We start from the raw sequence: 23,805 nt of genomic DNA, 5'->3' as shown, positions 1-23,805 counted from the left end.
GACCATCTGGAACTTCGTTTGTCTGACAGACTTGTTTAGGATGTCACAGTCCAAAACTGGCCTCCAGTCCTGTCTTTTTTGGCACTAAAGAACATTGAGTAAAATCTGGATACTACTGGTGGGACTAACTGGATGACGCATTTTTGGAGCAGCTTTCGGATTTCTTGTGATACTATGTCCCTATGATTGGGTGGAACATCAGGGATTTGCCTTTGCAGCCTCTGGTAAAGATCAAAGGGGATGTGAACCTCTGTTTATTATTGTCTGCACCCAGGAATCTGTTCATTATGGAATGCCAGGCTAAGTGATGCAGAGAGAATCAGTCCCCTGACTGCTTCCAGAGGCAAGCAGTCAGGCCACTCTTCAGGAGCACTGGTAGCGCTGCTCAGAAAAAGAATCTCTGGACTCCTGGTTACAAAGACCCCCTCTGCCTCAGGGGAGTCTTCCTGATGAGTTCCCCCCTCTGTCCCAGGGGGAAAACGCACCACGTGTGTCATGGAAAAGCCCTTGGGATTTCCTGATCCATATCTTTCCACTTCTCTGATTCCTAGAGTAGGAACATTGGGGAGTGGAAAAACATACGCTCACAGCAGATACGGTCTTGCCGTCCTTCTCACACCGGGCTAGTGTGTCTTTAACCTTTGGACTGAAAAGAGAGGAGGCACTAATGGCATCGTTGATGAAGGAAGACTTGAAAGGGTCTGCATCCAGGTGTGATGTCTCATGATAACACCTGCTCCTGCTGCTCTGGCTGCCCCTTTGGTTGTATATGAAATCAACTGCATGGACAAGTTAGATAAGGATTCCAGGGTGGCACACTGTGAGGCAGCTTTGTCACTTACCTCATCAGACACAGCTCCTGGCAAAGTTCCTGAGAGCTCGTGATCAGGTCTCTCTGGAAAAGGGTAAAATGTGCCAAGTAGTTCAACGACCATATGGCAGAGGTTGATGAGGAATAAACCCACTTCCCTAACCTGTCCATCATCCGAGACTCCCTGTTTGGATGATGGACAGCAGGACTCTCCCCTGCAAGTTCTTTCCTTGTGGCCACCCCCACCACCATAGTGTCTACTGCCAAGCCTTTGGACCAATGTGGGTGATCCTCTAGATGGTAAAGTATTTTGTCCAGTCTCTGGAGAACTGGTTCAACGGTGTCGGGAGTCTTCCAAGCATGCTGCACGATAAGCTTGACTAAATCATCTGCAGGCTGGGTCACCCAGGAAGTACAGGGTCCAGCACGGAAAGTCTGCAAGAATACAGATTCTTCAGATGAAGGGTTGGTGGGCTTCTAGTCACTCTGCTGTTTCAGTATCTCCAGTATGTCTCTGAAGGAGACATCCTCAGGGAGCGACCGTGGGGACCCTTCCCCCTCATTGTAATCCATATCTTTGGTGAGAGATTCCTCCGGAGAATCAATGTGCTTCCTCTTGCATGATCTCTTACAGGGTGGCTCCTCAGGGGGACATCTGAAGAGGACTCCTAAGACAGGGTGCCCTGTGGTAGGGCATCTTGCTGCTCCCATGCCAGATGTCCCAGTATAGTGGACTGTGTCAGTTGCGAACCAGAAGGCATGTATAAGTGGCATTCTGGTGCCAAAGGGGCCAACTGTGAACATGCTGAGGCAAGTGCCCTCTCTATAACTTGGAAGGCAGGCACATCTGAAAACGGATGGGAGCCTGGAACCGAGAAAGACAACCTCAGAACCAGGGTCACACCCCGCTCTGATGAGCCTGCCTCCAGGGAAGGAGCCATGAGAGGACTCAGAGCTGCCAGGGCAACCGGAACCATTGACAGTGGCATTGAAAACATTTGGTGCCATACTAGGGGTCATGGTGCCGACAGACCAGTCATGGTCTTAAGGGTGGGTCAGCTCTGAATGAACTATGGACCACAGGGTAGTATCTGGAACCATGGTAAGATCCACCAGTGGAACCAAAGAGGGTGGCATCGGGAAAGGCGTCGGCATTGAGGGCTCCAAAACCTGCGGGGAGGGTGAAGGAGGAATACAAGTTGGAGTCTGTGGAGAAAAGTCCTAGACTGTGGGTGGGGGGGGGGGGTTAGATGGAGTTGGGATGCCTCTGGCTGCTAGGAGCTGATCCACAAGTCTCACTACGTCGAGCTCTGAAAGGCTCCTGGTGGAATAGATTGACATCCCTGCTAGAGATTCAAGCCGATCAAGGAACAGATTTAGCTGCTGTCCAACAAAGGGGTCAACTGACAGAATATCTGGTCCTGGCTAGTGTCTCGACCTTTGGCACTGTGGTGGAAAGACCAGAAGGTTGTGATGAGGGGTGGGAAGCGACCAGTTTTACTGGAGAGCCTATTTTTGCTGCTGAGAGGGTCTGTGATACCATGTGGAAGGGGTTGGTACTGTGGGAGTAGTAGTCATTGTTGGTTAAATGGTTAAGGATGGCACCATGGACAGAGTTTTAGACTCTGATGCCGACACATGTGTCAAAGTCATTTTTGGTTTCAGTTCCGTATGAACCTGGGCCTTAGTGGTTTTTGATTCCTGAGGATGAGGAGACTGACTGGCACCTCACGTTTTGACTCTTTTTTTTTTTTAGAAGGGTTTGAGACCTCCTCCTCAGATAAAGCCTTCAAGAAAAGGGTTTTTAAAACCCTTCAGAATTAGTTTATTCTTGCAATTGGCTAAGGTGTGGGCACTAAAGCCCTTACAGAGCTCGCATGCAGGTTGAACTTTTAAGTGTGGTACCCCCAGGCAATAGACACAGGAGAGATGGCCATCAGAGTTTGGCATCTTCCTGCCACATTTATCACATTCTTTAAAACCAGTAGTACCCTTTTTGTCCACCATTATATTAATATCCAGACAACAGTAAACCAACAACAATGAAAAAAACAGCAATTCAACAGTAGCAAAGATATACTGTCATGATAGGCCACACACACAAAGGATTTTTTTTTATTATTACCAACAATGGTAAAAGAGAGAAATACCCAAAAGGGTAATGGGAAGGAGAAGTATACCAACGATGGCACATATATAAATTACCAAAGGGTAAAGGAAAGGGAGGGGCCTGTACCAACAATGGCACATATATAAATTACCTAAAGGTAAAGGAAAGGGAGGGGCCTGTACCAATGATGGTACATATATAAATTACCTAAGGGCAAAGGAAAGGGAGGGGCCTGTACCAATGATGGCACATATATAAATTACCAAAGGGTAAAGGAAAGGGAGGGGCCTGTACCAACGATGGCACATATATAAATTACCAAAGGGTAATGGGATGGAGAAGAATACCAACGATGGCACATATATAAATTACCAAAGGGTAAAGGAAAGGGAGGGGCCTGTACCAATGATGGCACATATATAAATTACCAAAGGGTAATGGGATGGAGAAGAATACCAATGATGGCACATATATAAATTACCTAAGGGAAAAGGAGGGGCCTTTACCAACGATGGCACATATATAAATTACCAAAGGGTAATGGGATGGAGAAGAATACAAACGATGGCACATATATAAATTACCAAAGGGTAAAGGAAAGGGAGGGGCCTGTACCAATGATGGCACATATATAAATTACCAAAGGGTAAAGGAAAGGGAAGGGCCTGTACCAATGATGGCACATATATAAATTAACAAAGGGTAATGGGACGGAGAAGAATACCAACGATGGCACATATATAAATTACCAAAGGGTAAAGGAAAGGGAGGGGCCTGTACCAATGATGGCACATATATAAATTACCAAAGGGTAAAGGAAAGGGAGGGCCTGTACCAATGATGGCACATATATAAATTACCAAAGGGTAAAGGAAAGGGAAGGGCCTGTACCAATGATGGCACATATATAAATTACCAAAGGGTAATGGGACGGAGAAGAATACCAACAATGGCACATATATAAATTACCAAAGGGTAAAGGAAAGGGAGGGGCCTGTACCAATGATGGCACATATATAAATTACCAAAGGGTAAAGGAAAGGGAGGGGCCTGTACCAATGATGGCACATATATAAATTACCAAAGGGTAATGGGACGGAGAAGAATACCAACGATGGCACATATATAAATTACCTAAGGGAAAAGGAGGGGCCTTTACCAACGATGGCACATATATAAATTAGCAAAGGGTAATGGGACGGAGAAGAATACCAACGATGGTACATATATAAATTACCCAAGGGAAAAGGAGGGGCCTGTACCAACGATGGCACATATATAAATTACCAAAGGGTAATGGGACGGAGAAGAATACCAACAATGGCACATAAATAAATTACCAAAGGGTAATGGGACAGAAAAGAATACCAATGATGGCACATATATAAATTACTAAAGGGTAAGGGAAAGGGATGGCCTGTACCAACGATGGCACATATATAAATTACCAAAGGGTAATGGGACGGAGAAGAATACCAACGATGGCACATATATAAATTACCAAAGGGTAAGGGAAAGGGAGGGGGCTGTACCAACGATGGTACATATATAAATTACCAAAGGGTAAGGGAAAGGGAGGGGGCTGTACCAACGATGGTACATATATAAATTACCAAAGGGTAAGGGAAAGGGAGGGGGCTGTACCAACAATGGTACTAAGAAATACCAGTAAAGGTAAAAGGGAAGGAAATTTTCACTCACACAACAAGTAACGTATCACAAAGTATAAACGACTATGAATAAAGTTTCTTACAGGCAAACTTGAGCTGAGGAGATGAGGGGAGAGGCACTATGGGTAATCTTAGATCAAGAGCTTTTGGCTGGCACGCGCTTGTTATATTGGTCGAGTCAGTTCTGAGGACAGAACAGAGACCCATCTATCATGAACGAATGAATATTAACATCAGATTGATGCTTTCTGTAATGTCTTTAAACATCAATGGTCTCAGAGATGAATACAAAAAAAAAAATAGTATTGAACTACATAAAAAAATGTAGAGGGCAAATAGCTATGCTACAGAAGACACACTTGGAAAGAAATGAACATGTGAACTTGATAAAGAAAGGTTTTCAGGATGGTTATTCAGCAGAAAACCTGGGGCAAAGGAAGCGAAGATTACTTATATTAACTGTAAGAGAAGCTCCAATAATGACAGAAGAGGATAAATAAGATAATAATGATCGATTGGTAGTACTAAGGGGCTATTGGCAAGGGAGGAGGATTACACTGGCATGTAATTATATTCCACTGAAACTTCTATAATGGAGCTTAAGAAAATTCTGGGAGAAATTATCAGCTTGCAACAAGGAATAGTACTTGTAGGTGGGTACTGGAATTTGATTTTCAGTGGTGAAGTTGTGTTTGGGGGGACCAGAAGCGAAAATATAACAAAAGAAGGTAGATTTTTGAAGACCTTTATGAAAATATTTGGCATGGAATATGTGAATTCAGTACTAGGAGTAAATTTATGTATTATTCCCCAAGGTACAAAAACTGGGCTAGTGACAGTTTAGATTTCACAGGAACATGTATATTTAACTGAAGGTCTTGATACGCACCCAATTACTACTTCAGATCATGCACCATTAATAACTAAAATAAAAACATAGGGTAATGAACTAAAAATGAGCCACTGATGCTGTCCTACCTATCTGTTGAAAAGAGAGGAATTTAAGGAATGGGTAGTGCAAATTATTCAGGAGCTATTAGAGAAGATAGAAATTTCTTCTGAAAATGGAGCTAGGGAGTGGGATAAAATTCAAGTTGAGTTTAAAAATAGGGTGGAAATAAAAGAAAAGGAGATATAGTTAAGTAATAACAAGAATTATTTAGAGGAACTTACAAATGTTAAAGAGGGATCGGAGGCGAACATTAAAGTGGGTAGGTGGGGTCTCTCTAATTTCTGCTTGAACAGAGGAGCCAGGAAGGGGTGTCCTTTCTCCCCTTTGTTATCTGCATTATATTTAGAATCACCGGCAACGAAAATAAGGGACTCAGAAATTCAAGGATATAACTGGTATGGTAGTCAGGAAATGCTGGCTCTGTTTGAAGATTAGTTTATTTTATAACTGACAAAACTAGAAAGGGGCATTACAGTGTTCTGGAACATTATGAGGTGGTTTCAAATCTTTTCAGGATACAAAATGAATAAAGCTAAAACAAAGGCAATAGCTGTAAATTATGTACCCACGCATGAACTGGTTCAGCAATATCCATATTTATGAGGACATGATAAAATGAAGTTTACTTTGAGTATAGATGAAAAATTGACTCCAGTGTGGCAGCTAAGGACATGTGGGAAGAGACTAATCAAACGATAACACAAACTGAGAAATTGAAGCTCTGTTATATGGATATGGATAAGATACAAGCACTTAAAATGTTTTAGACCCTTTACACAGGTCAGGCATATTTTTATCAACCAGAGAGGAAATTGTGAATAGCAATTAATAAAGAGCTGATGGATTTTATCTGGGAGGGGAACATGGCAAGAGTCAAATGGGATAAGATCATTCTTCCAATAGAAGAAGGCAGTTTGGGATTACCTGATGTGAAGGAATATTTCAGAGTTGCACAGTTAAGGCTCCTATACATAGCACAAGCAGAAAACAATAATTCAAAGTGGAAAGGGATGATGGTGACATGGGGGAAGATCAAAAAACAGAGACTGGGATTTTGGATGCATTTTTAAGGAGCATAACAATAATCATACAGAATATTATATTCATGAAGCAGCAGAAAGTGTCCTAAGAACGAAGTCAACAGAGGAAGGGAGAGAAGAGATTCTGCAGATAGGGATGACTGCAATTAGGGATACAGACAATAAGCACGAGGGGACTGGAATTTATTGTAGAAAACTGGAAAAGGAACCAAGGTATTGGAAGCAAATAATTACCATTACGAAAGATAATCGAATTGGAAGATGACAAGAATTTATTTGGACTACAGATTAGATATAGTCTTCCCTTATTGATGATTGAGTATAGGCAAATAGAAAGACATAAGGGGTGCTAAATGAAAGACCAGCACTGGCAGAATCTAGAACAATAGCTGCCATTAAGAATGAAATAATTAGTAGCCCATATAAAATATTGCATGATAACTATAAGAATCAATCACAGAAGATTAGAAAGGATTGGGAAGAGATTGGATAAGCAATTCACAAAGAAACAGCGGGGGATATATGCATGTCTTCCAAATATAGAACAAAGTCTAGAAGATTTATGATCTTTGCATAGAAGTGTTTACACAGGTATGTTTATACCCAAAGTAGACTCCAACGAATGTTTCCTCAGGTAGACAGCAAATGTTGGAGGTGTGACAGGAAAGAAGTAACCAGGAACATATTTTCTGGGACTGTAATGAGTTGGCAGACTTTCAAAATTTCCTGCAGACTGTCAGAGATACTGGGTGAAGAAATTGGCGTAACTAAGAAATTATTTTTTGAGCTATGATACAGAATCAGACTTGCTTACACATAGTAAGGCCTTGGTGAGTCTAATTATGGTGGCAGCCAAAAAGGCAATTACTAGAAAATGGATATCAAAGTCTAAACCAACTATACTAGAAGTATTTAATACTGTAACAGGGATAAATCAACTGGAATTGGGATCTTTAGAAAAGGATAGGATCAAATTACATAGGGAAAATGGGAATTGTGGGAAAAGTACATATAGGGGAGGAATTAGGTTTAAAAGAAGGCAGGATATGAATAAGCTATGTAATGTTTGACAATGACTGCATATATTGTAGTGATTTATAATGTGTCAACATGGTTTGTAATGTATAATGTTTGCAACTGAAATTATATCAGTATGGTTTGTCTTCATTTATATAAATGTAAGCTTACTAAATAAGCAGCTGCTACCAGGCAAAGGTGTAAAATAAAACTAAAAACTCCAAAAACACCAAAAAAAGCACCAGAGGACCACGAGAAAGTTTTTAGTGCAATAAAACTTTTAATTTCCCTATTCATCAAACGACTTCTTTAGAAACATTGAAGTTGTTTGATGAATAGCGAAATTAAAGTTTTATTGTGCTAAAAACTACTTTTTCGTGGTCTTCGGGTACTTGTTTTGGAGTTTATAAATGTAAGCTTGCTTATGTCATACGAGATAATTTAATAACGTTTCTTGTTTAAGAAAAAACACAACACTGCTCTCTCATCTTCCTCAGCTTACAACCAAATTGCTTATATACTCTGTCCCCTTATTTACCTCCACTCATCTTTCACATCCTTTTATCTCTCCCCCTTATTTACCTCCACTCATCTTTCACATCCTTTTATCTCTCCCCCTTATTTACCTCCACTCATCTTTCACATCCTTTTATCTCTCCCCCTTATTTACCTCCACTCATCTTTCACATCCTTTTATCTCTCCCCCTTATTTACCTCCACTCATCTTTCACATCCTTTTATCTCTCTCCTTATTTACCTCCACTCATCTTTCACATCCTTTTATCTCTCCCCCTTATTTACCTCCACTCATCTTTCACATCCTTTTATCTCTCCCCCTTATTTACCTCCACTCATCTTTCACATCCTTTTATCTCTCCCCCTTATTTACCTCCACTCATCTTTCACATCCTTTTATCTCTCCCCCTTATTTACCTCCACTCATCTTTCACATCCTTTTATCTCTCCCCCTTATTTACCTCCACTCATCTTTCACATCCTTTTTTCTCTCTCTCTCTCACCTACTTCCACTTCTCCCCATGAAACCACCTATGGTTTGGTTACTCCCAAACTCATTTATGTAATTGTCAGGATACTCTATGTAGCTTTATTGTGCTGTTTTGGGTTTATGTTGCATCTTTTCTCCCTGGGCGTGCACTGAAAATGGTGTAAATCTATCTTTGCCCACTTGAACTATCCCACTTAAAATGTAGTACTTATTTATGGCAACACAGAGCATTAAATTCATATTAAGGTTTTACTCTTTTGATATTGTATGGTCTTATTTTTAGGGAAGGCTGGGTTTTTATTTGGCTTGGGAGTTTAGGATAGTATTAGGTACCTGTTCCCCTGTTTTGTTTGATTTTCACAATTTTACTACTTTATATATTGGAGGTGCAGATTTTTATTTATAGTTGCATAGATCAGAACTGGTTTGTAGACTGGATGTTTGTCTTTTACTATGTTTCTAATATGAACCTTTTTTTTTTTTTTTTTTTTAATGATTGATTAATGCACTAATTAATTAAATGTCACTCAATAGTAATTTTCTATAAAAGTATTGGGACTGGGTATTTTAATTGATTCTGGAGAAGTCCTTATGTGTAAAGGACACAAGTGCTTAAATTCTTTTTGTTTAATATTCTGAGTCCGGGCCATTTTTAGTTAGACAGGTTGTTCACACGGACGATTTTTGGTTATTTGGAGATATTTTAGTGCCAACTGTTATCGCTGTGTGTCCGACAAATTACTTATGGCATTTATCTGTAATTTGTAATATTGGCATATCTTTTTTAATTTTTTTGCTTTGTCTTTTCCCACCTTGTATCTGTTAACTTCCTTAGGTACCGTTTCTTAATATTTCTAAATCTTTTAGGTTCTTTTTATTACCATATTTGCATGTTCTGAGTTTCAGTTAGGTGAAGCATAGTATATTGACTAGATGGCAGTTTGAATTTTTGGTTCTTGTACACCTGAATAGTTTACTACCTCCCTTAAAGTGAATAAGAGCGACTGTCAGATTTTGTGTGGTGTGGTTAAATGTAGTGTTCTGGGGTATCAGATGGTTCAGTTATACTTTTGAGAGGGTGTTTAACATTAACAAGATGGTGGTGCATATGTACACGTGTGCTGTGCATGTATAATACGTACATACACACAGATGCTACTCCAACTCTGCTGTACATAATTGATTCCCACTGTATCAACTGACACTCGCCGACTCCAGTTTTATCAAAGCAATGAAATGCTTGCCACCCTAGTATTGAAGTTGTAAAGCAGGACTTGCTGCCCCAATCCATGTTTGAAGCCAGTTTCAGTGAAACAGATAAATCAATAGCTCCGACTGTGAGCATTTGGAGTCAAAGATTCTGTAAATCCGAGACTGGACACTCATATGAAAACAAAAACATTGTATCTCTAACGGAGAGAAAATATGGGGTATGGTCTGGTGTGACTCACAAAATACTTAAGGAATGAATTTTGTGAAAAGTGGTGAAATTCACATTTTGATGCAATTCATTAATACTGTAGTGAGGGCTATATTAGCATGTGTTTGTAGTTTATCTTTGGTTCATTTAGAAAGTTAAAACTACTCTGACTGGCAAGTTGTGGTTAGTGTTTTACTTTGACAGTGATATTTTGTCTTATTCTAAAGAATGATTTTCAGAAGACTTATTTAGGATGGTAGTGTTACTGGAGCTGTGTGCAGTCTATGTTTTCAGCCAATATGTTCTGTTTTGTTTTTTTTTTTTTAATTACATGTAGAATTAGGTTTGCAGTGTTTCTCTCTATGCTGCATTTGAGGGTATAAGGTTTGCCATTTGTTTTTTTCCACAAACATATGAATGGGAGGGTTTAAAGGAACTTTAGCAGGCTCTAATGGTGTGCCAAAATGCAGATAAACTACTGATGACACACCCAGTATGTAGACAAAAAAGAAGTTATGTACTCACCATAACATTCCAACTGAATAGTTATACTTCATTTTTCTGCAACCTGTAGGTATACGGATCCATATCGGATCCGAGCCGGCAAATTTTTTTCTAGCATCTGCTCAGAGCTCCTCCCCCTACCCATAATACACCACCATCTCCTATCTTCCCTCAGATCGAGTTTGCTGCAACTATACATATTAGTAACTCAACTAAATAACCTGTTTATTCACATGAAAAGGTCAGGGGGACGGAGGGTGGGAAGGTTGCAGAAAAATGAAGTATAACTACTCAGATGGAATGTTATGGTGAGTACATAACTTCTTTATCTGAAGTAGTTAACTTCATTTTATCTGCAACCTGTGGGACAGAGTCCCCAGCTACTCAACAAATCCTGGGAGGCCCGCATGGAAGGATATTCCTAAGCACCGCAGAGCCAAAGGATGGTCTCCTTCTGGAAATCAGATCTAACTTGTAATGGGAGATGAAAGTATGAGAATTTGCCCAATTTGCTGCTGTACAAATGTGATCCAAAGGAACCTTAGACCAAAAAGCAGCAGAAGTCCCCATGGACCTGGTACAGTGAGCTTTAATCAGAACAGAGGGAGATAACCCCTTGGCTTCGTAAATGTGTAGAATGCAAAGAGTGATCCATCTGGCTAGAGAAACCTTGGAAATGGCCTTGCCCAAGCAAGGTTTGGAAAATGTGAGAAATAATTGATCAGACTTATGGAAGGGTTGTGTTCTATGAAGGTAGAAACTAAGTTGTCTATGAACATCTAACAAATGAAGTTTATATTACCCTTTGTTATGAAAATCTGGAAAGAAAACAGGAAGATTGTTTGGTTTATGTTTGATTGAGATGCCACTTTGGGTAAAAATGAAGGATTTGTACAGAGAGATACCCTGTCCTTATGGAAGACCAAATAAGGAGGCATGGCAGACAAAGCCTGCAACTCAGACACTCTCCTAGCCAACGAAATAGCCACTAGGAAGGCTGTCATCCAAGACAAAAACTTTAGATCCACTGATGCAGCAAGTTCAAAAGGAGGAGATACTAATGACTGAAGAACCAAAGTGAGATCCCAAGGAGGAACTGAATCTTTGATGGGAGGGCACAGAAGGAAGGTGCCTTTTAAAAAGGCTTTACATAGTCTAGAAGAGGAGAGTGCAATCTTATTTCCACCTGCATGAAAATTAGAAATGGCTGCCAGCTGTACTTTCACCGTGGAGGAGCTAGCTCCTTGCTGAAAAATACTAGTTAAGAATTTCAACACCGCTGGAACAGGGGCTGTAAAAGGATCCAGGTTTCTCTGAGAGGCCCAGATAGAGAAACGTCTCCATTTACTGTGATAGACCTTCCTAGTGGAATCTTTAAGAGAAGTCACTAGTATAGATTTTACAGGAGATGAAAGACCACGAGTCCTGGCAATCAAGGGAACTGGAGCAGCCAAGCTGTCAGCTTTAGACTGTCCAGATTGGGAGGGTAAGCACCCGAAGGATGAGAGATTAGATCTGGGCAGGGATCCAGAGTCCACGAGGGTAAGCACCCGAAGGATGAGAGATTAGATCCGGGCAGGGATTCAGAGTCCACGAGGGTAAGCAGCCAAAGGATGAGAGATTAGATCCGGACAGGGATCCAGAGTCCATGAGGGTAAGCACCCAAAGGATGAGAGATTAGATCTGGGCAGGGATCCAGAGTCCACGAGGGTAAGCACCCGAAGGATGAGAGATTAGATCCGGGCAGGGATTCAGAGTCCACGAGGGTAAGCAGCCGAAGGATGAGAGATTAGATCCGGACAGGGATCCAGAGTCCATGAGGGTAAGCACCCAAAGGATGAGAGATTAGATCCGGGCAGGGATCCAGAGTCCACAAGGGTAAGCACCCGAAGGATGAGAGATTAGATCCGGACAGGGATCCAGAGTCCACAGAGGTGCTTAGAAGATGAGACCAAAGGAAGGGGAAGCAAACTTGATGAGGCCAGAATGGGGCAATGAGGATCAATATGCACCCAGTCAACAGGCCTTCTGAAGAAACTTCGGAATGAGTGGTAACGGTGGGTAAGCATATAGTAACCTGGTGGGCCAAACATGGACTAGAGCATCTCTGGGGGCATCCCCTGGTGAGGGAATCAGAGCAAAGAACTCGCTGCACTTCGCGTTGGAAGTAGATGCGAAGAGATCACAGTAAGGCTGTCCCCATGCAAGGAATATCTCCTCCGATACTGACTGTTTCAGAGACCACTCGTATGGCATCAGAATAGCCCGACTCAATCTGTCCGCTAAAATGTTGGAGCATCCCGGGATGTGCGTTGCAATCAGAAACCGACCGGTGGAAATCGTCCACTCCCACACTCTCATGGCCTCGCGACACAGAGGGTAAGATCTGGTTCTCCCCTGCTTGTTGATATACCAGGCAACCGACATGTTGTCTGACTGAATTGCAATCGAACCCAGAGGAAGAAGTGTGTGGAAGGCTTTCAATGCTAAAAGCACTGCCCTCATCTCTAGAACATTTATGTGCAACTTGGTCTCCATCTGGGACCACATGCCTTGGACTGTCCTTTCTAAACAGTGTCCCTCCTACCCGAGTTGGGAGGTGTCTGTGGTCACTGTGGCTTGGGCTGGAGATGACACAAAAGAGTGTCCCACTGCAACTTCCGGTGAAAGGAGCCACCAAAGGGGAGATGTCCTGCAGGTGTAACTGATCCTTATCGGAAAATCCATGGGCAGATCTAGCCAAGACCATTGGACAGCTAGAGTCCATTGAAGGACCCGCATATGGAGGCGTGTGCAAGGAAGAATAGAAATCGAGGCAGCCATGGAGCCCAGGGCCCGAAGCACATTGCTCACCTTTGGAAATTTGAGGTTCACGATTAGAGCGATGTGGTACCTAAGGTGTGAGATCCTGTTTGGTGTTAAGAAAACTTTTAGCTGCAAAGTGTCTAGCTGTGCCCCGATGAAGTCTAAAACTTGTACTGGTTGCAAAAGGGATTTGTGGACATTGACTGTAATCCCCAGCTGTAATCCCCAGCTGATGTGCCAAGAGGAGAAAGTAGTCTTGGGCCACACAGAAGATGCTTGTTGGACGCAGTGAAGAGCCAGTCGATCAGGTAAGGAAATATCTGAATTCCCTGAAGCCTCAGGTGAGCTGCTACTACTGCCATTACCCTGGTGAACACCCTGGGGGCTGTGGTGAGACCAAAGGGTAGAGCTCTGAACTGGAAGTGACTGGCTCCCGGTCAGAAGCGAAGAAATCCCCTGTAGCTTCTGTGGACCTTGATATGGCAGTAAGCATCCTGGAGGTCTAACTAGCACATCCAGTCCCACTCTCGGAGATAAGGTAGAATGGACTGTAGGGTGACCATCCAGAACTTTTGTATGGCGACAGACAGGTTCAAATTAACAGGTCCAAAATGGGCCTGAGGTCCTCAGTTTTTTTTGGCACTAAAAAGAATCTGGAGTAAATGCCTAATCCGGACTGGTCGAGGGGGACCGGTTCGATGGCTCATTTGTGAAGCAGCTTTGAAACCTCTAGAGCTGCGGCCTCCCTGTGAGCAGGTAGGACATCCGGGAGGCATCTTGTAGCACTTGGCAGGGCAACAAACGGGATAGTGTAGCCACTGGATATTATTTGTAGCACCCAATGATCTGCAGTTATGGACTCCCATGCTGCTGGGTGCAATGATAATCTCCCCCTGACTGCCTCCGGAGTAGGAGAGTCAGGCAACCCCTCAGGGCTGCTGAGTGGGCCTGTCAGAAAAAGGTTCCCTAGAACTTAAGTTCCTGGAACCCTCTCTACCTCTGGGTCGGCATCGATCCTGCCCCCTCTGCCTCTGAGGGAAGAGTTGTCCTGAAACTCCCAGGAAAACTGAGTTCCGGAACCACATCTTCTTTTGCCCTCTTTGGTTTATAGAAAAGGACTGCTGAGGGTTAGAGAAGCGGATCCCAATAGCAGACAAAGTCTTCCCATCTTTTTTGCACTGGACAAGTGTGTCATGTACTGTCTTCCCGAAAAGGGAGGAACTGTCGTAGGGAGCATTAGTAAAAGACGCCTTGAAAGGATCCACAAACTGACAACCTGAGCCAGGCGTGATGCCTCATGGCTATGCCTGTCCCAGCTACCCTAGCTGCTCCTTCCGTGGTGTGGGAAAGGAGACGCATGGACGTGTTTGATACAGACTTCAGAGTCAACATTTTCACAGAGAACAGTTGCTTGTCCTGCTGCGATAAGGACTCTGGGGGAGACTCAGCGAATTTCGAAACAAGGTCTCGCTGCAGCCATATCACATGTGCCAAACAGTCCAGCGTACGGATGAAAAAGGTCGCCGACGAATAAATGCGCTTCCCAAACCTATCCACCGACCTGGACTCCTTGTCCGGAGGGTGAACTGAGGAACTCTCTTGCGCCAGTTCCTTCTTGGTGGCTGCTGCAGCCACCATAGCGTCAACGTGGGCTCCTTTAGACCAAGATTGTCTGTCAGTGGGAGGAGAAAGAATCTTGTCAGGGCGTTTGGGGATGCGATCTACGGTGGCAGGCTCCTTCCATGCCCGTGTGGTGATGAGGTTCACTGGAGGGGATACCCAGGAAGTAGATGGGCCCATGCCAAAGGCCTCCAGGAATACAGACTCAGTCATAGAAGGTTTTGAGGCTGACCAACCTCCCCCTCTGGCGGAGGATCTCCATGATGTCCCCAAAGGAGACATCTTCAGGAGGTGACTTGGGGGATCCTTCTCCTTCATCTAAATCCGTGTCCATAGTGAGGGACTCAGGGGAGTCCAAGTGCCTCCTTTTGCACTTGCACTTACGGGGGGCCCTCTTCAGTGGGACTCTCTGAAGAGGACTCGTGAACCGCGGGGGGGTTCCTGAAGGGAAATAGCCTGGGGTTCCTCTGGCACAGGCTGTCCCTGAGACAGGATGAAGGGAGTCATTACCAAATCCAGTGAAGTCTGGGTGGAATCTGAGGAAATGGGCTGAGGTCTCAATCCCTGGGTGAAAACCCTCTCCACCACTTCGAACACCAAAGAGAGCGTACCTCCTTGGCACCCAGCAAGGAAGAAGATCTCCCCAGGTCTGAAGTGGGGATTGGAGCCGAAGCGAGAGTAGCCTGAGGTCCAAGGGAACGATTTGGATCCAAAAAGGTCGGAGCCAAAGGTGGATCCACTCCCTTGGGTCCAACTTCCTGTCCACGGCTCAGAGTTGCTCAGATCTGAGGAACTCAAGGTAACAGCCGGAGTCGAGGTTGGTGGAACCATCAGCGCCGAGCTACCAGCTCCAAAGAATCTCAGAACCCTGAAGCAGCCGCATGGATTGGGGAAGGAGAGATGGGGTGGAAAAAGGGCATGGAGGTCCCCCTCCAGAAGGAGAGGGGCCTGGCAAGACTCATACCTGTATTTGGGTCTGAATGAATCTCTGCATCATCCTGTCCATGTCCAAGTCAGATAGGCTCCGTGTCGATAGCAAAGAGGCGATCGACTCGGATCTGGCTGGTCTGCGCAATAAGGGTGAGGAAGGCCTCAGATCAGAAGACTCCAACGGCTCTGGCAAGAAACAGGGCGAGCAAAGCCTGGGAGAAGCTGGCCTCAAAGTCTTGGATGACGGAATAGGGAAAGATTCCTTGTCTGGGGACCTCTTGCGAGTCCCTGTCTGAGTTGGTGGTTGGGCGGGAGTACCTGAGACCGAGGCTGTGGCAGAATCCAGCATGGAGGCAGGAAGAAGACCTTTGGCAACTAACTTGGCCTTCCTGTCCCGGTGGGCCCTCAGGTTAAAGCCTGCACAGACTGTACACTGGGTGGATAAATGGGGCACTCCCAAACATATTACACACAGAGTATGACCATCAGCCGGTGAGAGCTTTTTTGAAAACCGATTTAGGCTGATCAGCCATAGTCTAACACTAATCGCCACTCCCTAAAGATAACATATACACTAACACACGCTGAAGGGAAGTGGGCCTAGAACTACTATCAAAAATAAAAAAATTTTTTTTTTTCTTTTTGATGCTATACCGACGACCAGCGTACACTAAAGGGGGGGAGGAAAGGAAAACTAACTACCACTTGCACACAACAACAGAACTACTTACTTATCCCTGAAGCTCAGAACAAAGGAGATCACGATGCTTACTATGGTGTGGCAAATGAGATCTGGGAGAAGACAGGAGATGGTGGTGTATTATGGGTAGGGGGAGGAGTTCGGAGCAGATGCTAGAAAAAAAGGTTGCTGGCTCGGATCCAATATGGATCCATATACCCACAGGTTGCAGATAAAATGAAGTTAACTACTTCAGACTGATAATTTGCCAACACTCTTAGCACATCTGTACAGTGTACCACACATACGATTTTATCACGCCCTTAGCACATCTGTACAGTGTACCACATACTGTATATGATTTTATCACTCCCTTACCACATAAGTGTAGTGTACCACATATATGATTTTATCACGCTAGTTATCTGAGGTCTTCTATCAAGACAAATATTCTTTTCAACTAGATATTAAGCAGCAAATATGTGCACACAACAATAGATGTACAACAAGTGTGTGTGTGTGTGTGTGTGTGTGTGTGTGTGTGTGTGTGTGTGTGTGTGTGTGTGTGTGTGTGTGCATGATGAACGCATGATTCTTGATGCAGAATTCTGGGAGTAAAGGCACACTGCATCTCCCAGCTTTCATTTCGAATATTTCCTGTAAATATACTTCTAAGGTAAATACACACCAATTATATCAAAGCAAACTAGAAATACTGATTACAAAGAAATTTGTATAAGCATTCTGTCCTTTAAGCAGAAAGGAGGCAGACAAACCTGAAATAAATCATTTAAGTCGCATACACTGCAGTGTGAATGCAGGCTGATCAAAATGTTTACATAACAAAAATCAGACCTATCCCTGATCTTCCCACACGTGTATTACCCCTTTAGTGCGTCATGTTTTTTTTTTTTTTTTTACACCACCACCAGTAAACATCTCCCAACAGCCTTAACGGTCACCAGTTCTGCAGTTTAACTAGTGAACCAAACTTGGAGGTTAGGATAGCAATTATCCTAAAGTTAAGCTTGACTGTTGTCTATAGGGTCAAACTGGATTCCCCTGCCTAATTGTAGGAATTCTCATACCACTGATGAACACTTCATTAAGTCATACCAGAACACATTACTTCCAGCACTATCCACAAGCAATGCTTTAAAACACTTACTTGTCAAGAGCAGATCCCTGGCTTTGATTACTGGTAAGTCGAGAGAATACATTTCTGTCATTTCGTGCCCTGGTTGGTGGTGAAGGAGGTGGGGTGAGCCCACCATCAGAAGTTCTGGAGAAAATAAAGTATAGGCCTCAGTCAAATTCAGTGAGTTACACAACAACGCATTAGTCGGTCCCCTCCAACACAACTAGGCTCATGAGCCAATCAGTAACCAGTTTATTAGTGGAACACAAACAACAGATGCTAATTTTCAACTAGTATCTTCCACCTTTTTATCTTTCCTATTAAATGATAGCAAGGTGCTATCCCACAGTGTGTCCAAACTTCACAACAAACTATTCTCACTGATAATTTTCCTACAAACAAAATAAATGCAGCAAATTTTCTAACAATTTATAACTGGAACAGAGACTCCACACTAGACCAGCAATTTGACTAAACTGGCCCATCTCTAAAGTGCTTCTTTCATGGCATTCTCATTGTTGATGTTTTTAATTGGATATTTACCACAAACACATTCTTCATTTAATCTCTTTATGTACCAGTGCATGACACAACTAGCTAGCTCAGGATTACCAAGCCATTCCTATCTTGTTGTCCAGGTTTTCTATGTCTGTCCAGATTTTTGCCTCATATTTTTGGTCTGTTACTCGTAAAACTTGTTTTCTAGCTTGACTTTCAGACTTTATACCCTTCAGAAAATGCATTCTCATGCAAGACCTATTATTCTAGCAACTTTCTAAGTTTATAAGAGCAATGTTTAAAACAATAAATCCCCGACTTTGGGCCTTTGTTCACCCACCCCTATTATTTTATTTATTTGAATTTGTTTACCACAGTATAGCAGTGATCAAATCTGACCAATTTCAGTCCCAGCCCAGGATCAATAAGAATGGCCAGACATATAGAAAATACATTAGACCATTACCAATTAAATCACATCAAGACATAAAATATATGCTACGTTAAGAATTCAGAAATAAATTCAATACATTTTTATATAAAAAATATTGACATCATCATGCACTGCATATACATTCAAAATGACAAGTAGTACACCAAGGCAGGCGAAGATAAAAACTCCAAACCACAGTATTCACTTCAAGGTTTATTCAGAAAGGATCCAAAAGTTAGCGCTTTCACGTTGGTCTACAACGCTTCATCAGACTTCAATAAAAACTTGCCATTACTCTGTATTTAAATAGTGCTTGCAATTAGTCAATCAGATGATATTCTAATTAAGCATTTAAAGGTATACAGAGATATCAGCATTCGTATGCAATACATTACTAAAAACATTTTTTTATATATGTGTGTAACAAGTGCATAATATATATTATGCAACATCATAATAAAAAAAAAAAAAAATATCAAAGTAAAAATATATATATAAAAAAAACACTAACAACATTAAACCCTAAGAAAACACATCATTAAGCCCTAAATAGCTATATGTGCATATAAATAAATCATAAATGAGGCAGCTGTACATATCATAAGTGTGCAAAGACACAAGCTCCAATATCTAAAAATATCTATGCAACACTTCCAACATTTATATGTGTAGTGAGTCCATATATTTTTTCTTCTATATTATTACATTCAAATAAAAGCAGTGGATCTTAACTAATGGCTATATGGTCTAGCTGCCAAGTGTGGTTTGAGAGACATTTTATCATTTAGGCCATTTCCCATATGTGCCTGTAAGTCTAATAATCCATTTGTTTTCCAATTCCTCGGTATAATTCTTAATATTACCTAACCTAGATGTTTTGTTTACTAATTGTAACACCTTAAATTTAAACATGTTCAAGGCCATTTTCTACAGTGTGTTTTGCAAGGGCATTGTTCATATTTTCTTTGTTAATGGCATATATGTGTTCTCTAATTCGTTCTCTCAGAGTTCTATTCGTCATGCCCACATAAAAACTATTGCATAGTTGACATTGTGCTAAATAAATCAGATCACGGGACTTACAGTCTGCATAAAAGTTAAATTTATATACACGGCCCGTAGTAGGATGTTTAAACTCATTTTCTTTGGAAATATAACTACACTGATTACAGGACCTACATGCAAAGGTCCCTATTCTAGAAAACAAAACAAAACATCTAGGTTAGGTAATATTAAGAATTATACAGAGGAATTGGAAAACAAATGGATTATTAGACTACAGGCACATATGGGAAATGGCCTAAATGATAAAATGCCTCTCAAACCACACTTGGCAGCTAGACCATATAGCCATTAGTTAAGATCCACTGCTATTATTTGAATGTAATAATATAGAAGAAAAAATATATGGACTCACTACACATATAAATGTTGGAAGTGTTGCATAGATATTTTTAGATATTGGAGCTTGTGTCTTTGCACACTTATGATATGTACAGCTGCCTCATTTATGATTTATTTATATGCACATATAGCTATTTAGGGCTTAATGATGTGTTTTCTTAGGGTTTAATGTTGTTAGTGTTTTTTTTATATATATATTTTTACTGTGATTTTTTTTTTTTTTTTATTATGATGTTGCATAATATATATTATGCACTTGTTACACACATATATAAAAAAATGTTTTTAGTAATGTATTGCATACGAATGCTGATATCTCTGTATACCTTTAAATGCTTAATTAGAATATCATCTGATTGACTAATTGCAAGCACTATTTAAATACAGAGTAATGGCAAGTTTTTATTGAAGTCTGATGAAGTGTTGTAGACCAACGTGAAAGCGCTAACTTTTGGATCCTTTCTGAATAAACCTTGAAGTGAATACTGTGGTTTGGAGTTTTTATCTTCGCCTGCCTTGGTGTACTACTTGTTTTTTCATTTTGACTGTTGACTGGTTTATCAAGTGAGTACTTTACTTAGTGGTGGATATATTCACAGATACTGCATATACATTACCAAATTAAAGTAGGTTTCTGTTTAATCAAATTCTGAACTGATCATTTCTGGAGGTAACTATGTTAAAGGAGGTGGTTACTAACTTGTGATAGGACTTAGAGATAAGAATACTATAGGTGTGATGGAGACCATGTTGGTGAGGACTAGATCTAGAATGTTAGGCCCTGGTGGGGTGGTAGACTATTTGCTCTAAAAAAAAAAAATCATTAATTAGGTCAAGGAATCGTTCGATGCATCAAACTTTAGTGGAGTAAGTACTCCATTTAACTGACAGACAATTGAAATCGCCCAATATAAAGGCATTTCTATTAGGGGTAGCTCACTAAGTATATTTAGGAACTTCTCATCTGTAGGGGTCATGAATGGTGCTCTACAGACGACTCTAGAATGATAACTCTGTGAATAACAATATGGAGTTCAGTAAGTTCCAAATTAGGGTTAAGGGGGATTAACGTAGAGGCGCATTTCTCCCTGATCGATATGGAGACATCATCACAGTGTCCCTGAGGGCTAAAGGCATGGGTAAGGGTTGAACCCATGTAAGAAGGGAGTGCTATCCTAAATTTCAGTTACAACACAGACATGGATGTATTCACGAGGCAGGAGAACTTCAAGATGAGGTAGTTAGTGTTAAGACATCTGGCATTGAGAACCACCATCTTGACTTGGTTGGAATTCGAATTTGCAGCATTAACACCTGCCATGTTTGAATATACGGTAGTCTGACTCAGAATAACAAAGGCACTGGGGGGGGGTGCAGGAAGAGCTTTGGCCAGTGACTAAAAGCCATGGTGTGCGTGTTGGAAGGGAGGTACGTGCCATTTCTTGTGCAGCAAGTTGGCCCATCTTCCATTTGATCCGTGGCTGACCCATGCTAGACCTCCTTGGAATGACACCAACTACTTAGCCAATTACTCAAGTCAAATATAGATACAGGAGTATTTACGTATTATTAGAAGCAAAGCTAGAATTCCACTCAAGGTCATCTTGCCTGCATCTAACAGGTGCATGTTGACATCCAACATGTCTCTTGCATGTCCTTTAGGGTTGAAATTGCAAGAAAAAAAAATAAACAACCAAGCTAAGTTTTCACAGTCTGATTATGGAGGCCCATGGGATATATGCAAATGACCCCTTAAAGACATCATGACTTCTGAATGTCCATGACTTTTTTTACTTTAAGTCTTTATGGTTATATTCAGGCCAATAAAGACAAACCCCACACAAGTTGTTCACATCTGCTAGACAACAACCAAGCCATAATTATATCTGCCTGGTGTGATGGACTAAAGAGCTTGTGACATTATGGATCCTGGCACATGAGAGATGAGTAAAAGAGTCACCTTGTCCTCATCCTAAATCATTAGCATCATGTTCATCACTTCTGGTTTTCTCCAGAGGTTAAAAATTATGGACAGAGCTGTTTCAATGTAAGCAGACAGAGCTCACATATCAGGCCTCCAAGCCATGCCTCCTGTGGGTCCGAAAACCAAACTAGAACAGCAGTGACAAGAAAATGAAGGCTGACTTCTGTCATGCGCTAAACTGGTAAATGGGGATAAAGATGGCAGTTCTAAACTAGTAAATGGGGATAAAGATGGCAATTTCTAAACTGGTAAATGGGGATAAAGATGGCAGTTGTAAACTGGTAAATGGGGATAAAGATGGCAATTCTAAACTGGTAAATGGGGATAAAGATGGCAGGTAAGCTGTGTTTTTAAAAAGCTGGATAAATGAGATGGAATTAGAAAGGAGACAATGAAGGGATCTCAGGAAATGAAACTTATGTGGTTCATATGATTACTAGGCTAATGGTGCAAGAGCCTTTATAAGCCTAGCCAATAATACCCACAATACAACAATATTATATCTTAAGTTCCCAAATGTGCAATGGGGTAGTGGATCTTTGTAAAAATTACTCAGGGCACCAACACTCAAACTGCCTCTGTCCATAAAAAAACATGGGCAGTACCTCGGGAGTGAATTTATGGTTTCCCATCCCTTTATCAAAATTCTTTTTGAAGAAAGTTAGAGATGGGCTTAAAGTTTTATCCCATACATAAGACAGCCTTTGGGATACAAATCTGACCCTCCAGCAAGTTCTGTTACATTCACAAATAAGGTTCAGGTCCATGGAGCAAGTAAACCTTGTATAATTTTTCTTGCGAGTATGTAAAATTTTTAACGGGGTTGGATCAGAGAATACCTTGTAGGTCAGGTACAAGTCCCCTCTCAATAAATGATAGGAGATGGAGTAAAGGAATAGGGCCTTTAGTCAGTCCGCATAAGACTTACACTTGGTATTTTTTTTTTTTTTTTTTTTTTATTTTAGTGAGAAACCTCTGGGGCTGCTACAGTTAGTGTGCCTGGTTAGGAACATGAGAAGGGTGCACTGTACTTAATTATGGGCCTGATAAGGGAAGAGTACTTTTAGTTATGTACTTACCATAACTTTAGATGTATGGGATCCATCTCGCCTACATTCTCTACAGATGGGTTCGGAGCCGATCCTCGGCTCCAACTCGGCCGCTATAATATAGAACGCAGTCTCTTATTGGCTGAGTCACCTCGTATCCCAGGATGCACCACTACTGCTTCCCCAGATCTTGTTTGTCCGCACACATGCACACCCACATAGACTGTTGTTACAACATTGCCAGGTGTTTCAAGAGAGGAAAAATTGAATTTGGATCGTCCGGTCTCTTCTGGCCTACAAGGCAGGGGGAAGGAGGGTGGGTTATTAGGAATGTAGGCGAGATGGATCCCATACATCTAAAGTTATGGTAAGTACATAACTAAAAGATGTAATGTGATCCTATCTCGCCTACATTCTCTACAGATGGGACAGCGTCCCTAGCACCTAAATTCCTGGGTGGCTCATTGGAAAACGTTCCGGAGAACCGTGGAACCGAAGGAAGCTCGACCCCTAGATGCCACATCCAATTTGTAGTGAGAAATAAAGGTGTGTAGAGAAGACCACGTAGCAGCCGCACAGATGTCACTAATAGACAGCTTGGAATGAAAGGCTGCCGAAGTGGCCATAGCCCTGGTAGAATGAGCTTTCACTGGAACTGTAAGCTCTTTATTTGAAATGCGATAAATATGACTGATACAGTCTCTGATCCACTTGGCAATAGTGACTTTCGTGACG

At 41.8% G+C, this 23,805-nt stretch overlaps 1 protein-coding gene across 2 annotated transcripts in view; it reads right to left on the bottom strand.

The window, feature by feature from the left end:
• KIF21B (kinesin family member 21B) overlaps positions 1–23,805 on the bottom strand; it is a 1,412,490-nt gene that overhangs the window by 146,801 nt on the left and 1,241,884 nt on the right. For both annotated transcript variants that reach the window (XM_044076606.1, XM_044076607.1), the window contains exon 27: positions 17,733–17,846. In XM_044076606.1, the coding sequence (XP_043932541.1) occupies positions 17,733–17,846 (114 nt within the window). The remainder of the gene's footprint in view (positions 1–17,732; positions 17,847–23,805) is intronic.

The sequence above is a fragment of the Protopterus annectens genome, chromosome 7.part0, assembly GCF_019279795.1.
Source record: "Protopterus annectens isolate FY-2018-M chromosome 7.part0, PAN1.0, whole genome shotgun sequence".
Classification (NCBI taxonomy): Eukaryota; Metazoa; Chordata; order Ceratodontiformes; family Protopteridae; genus Protopterus; species Protopterus annectens.
This window is presented reverse-complemented; position numbering and strand designations above follow the sequence as displayed.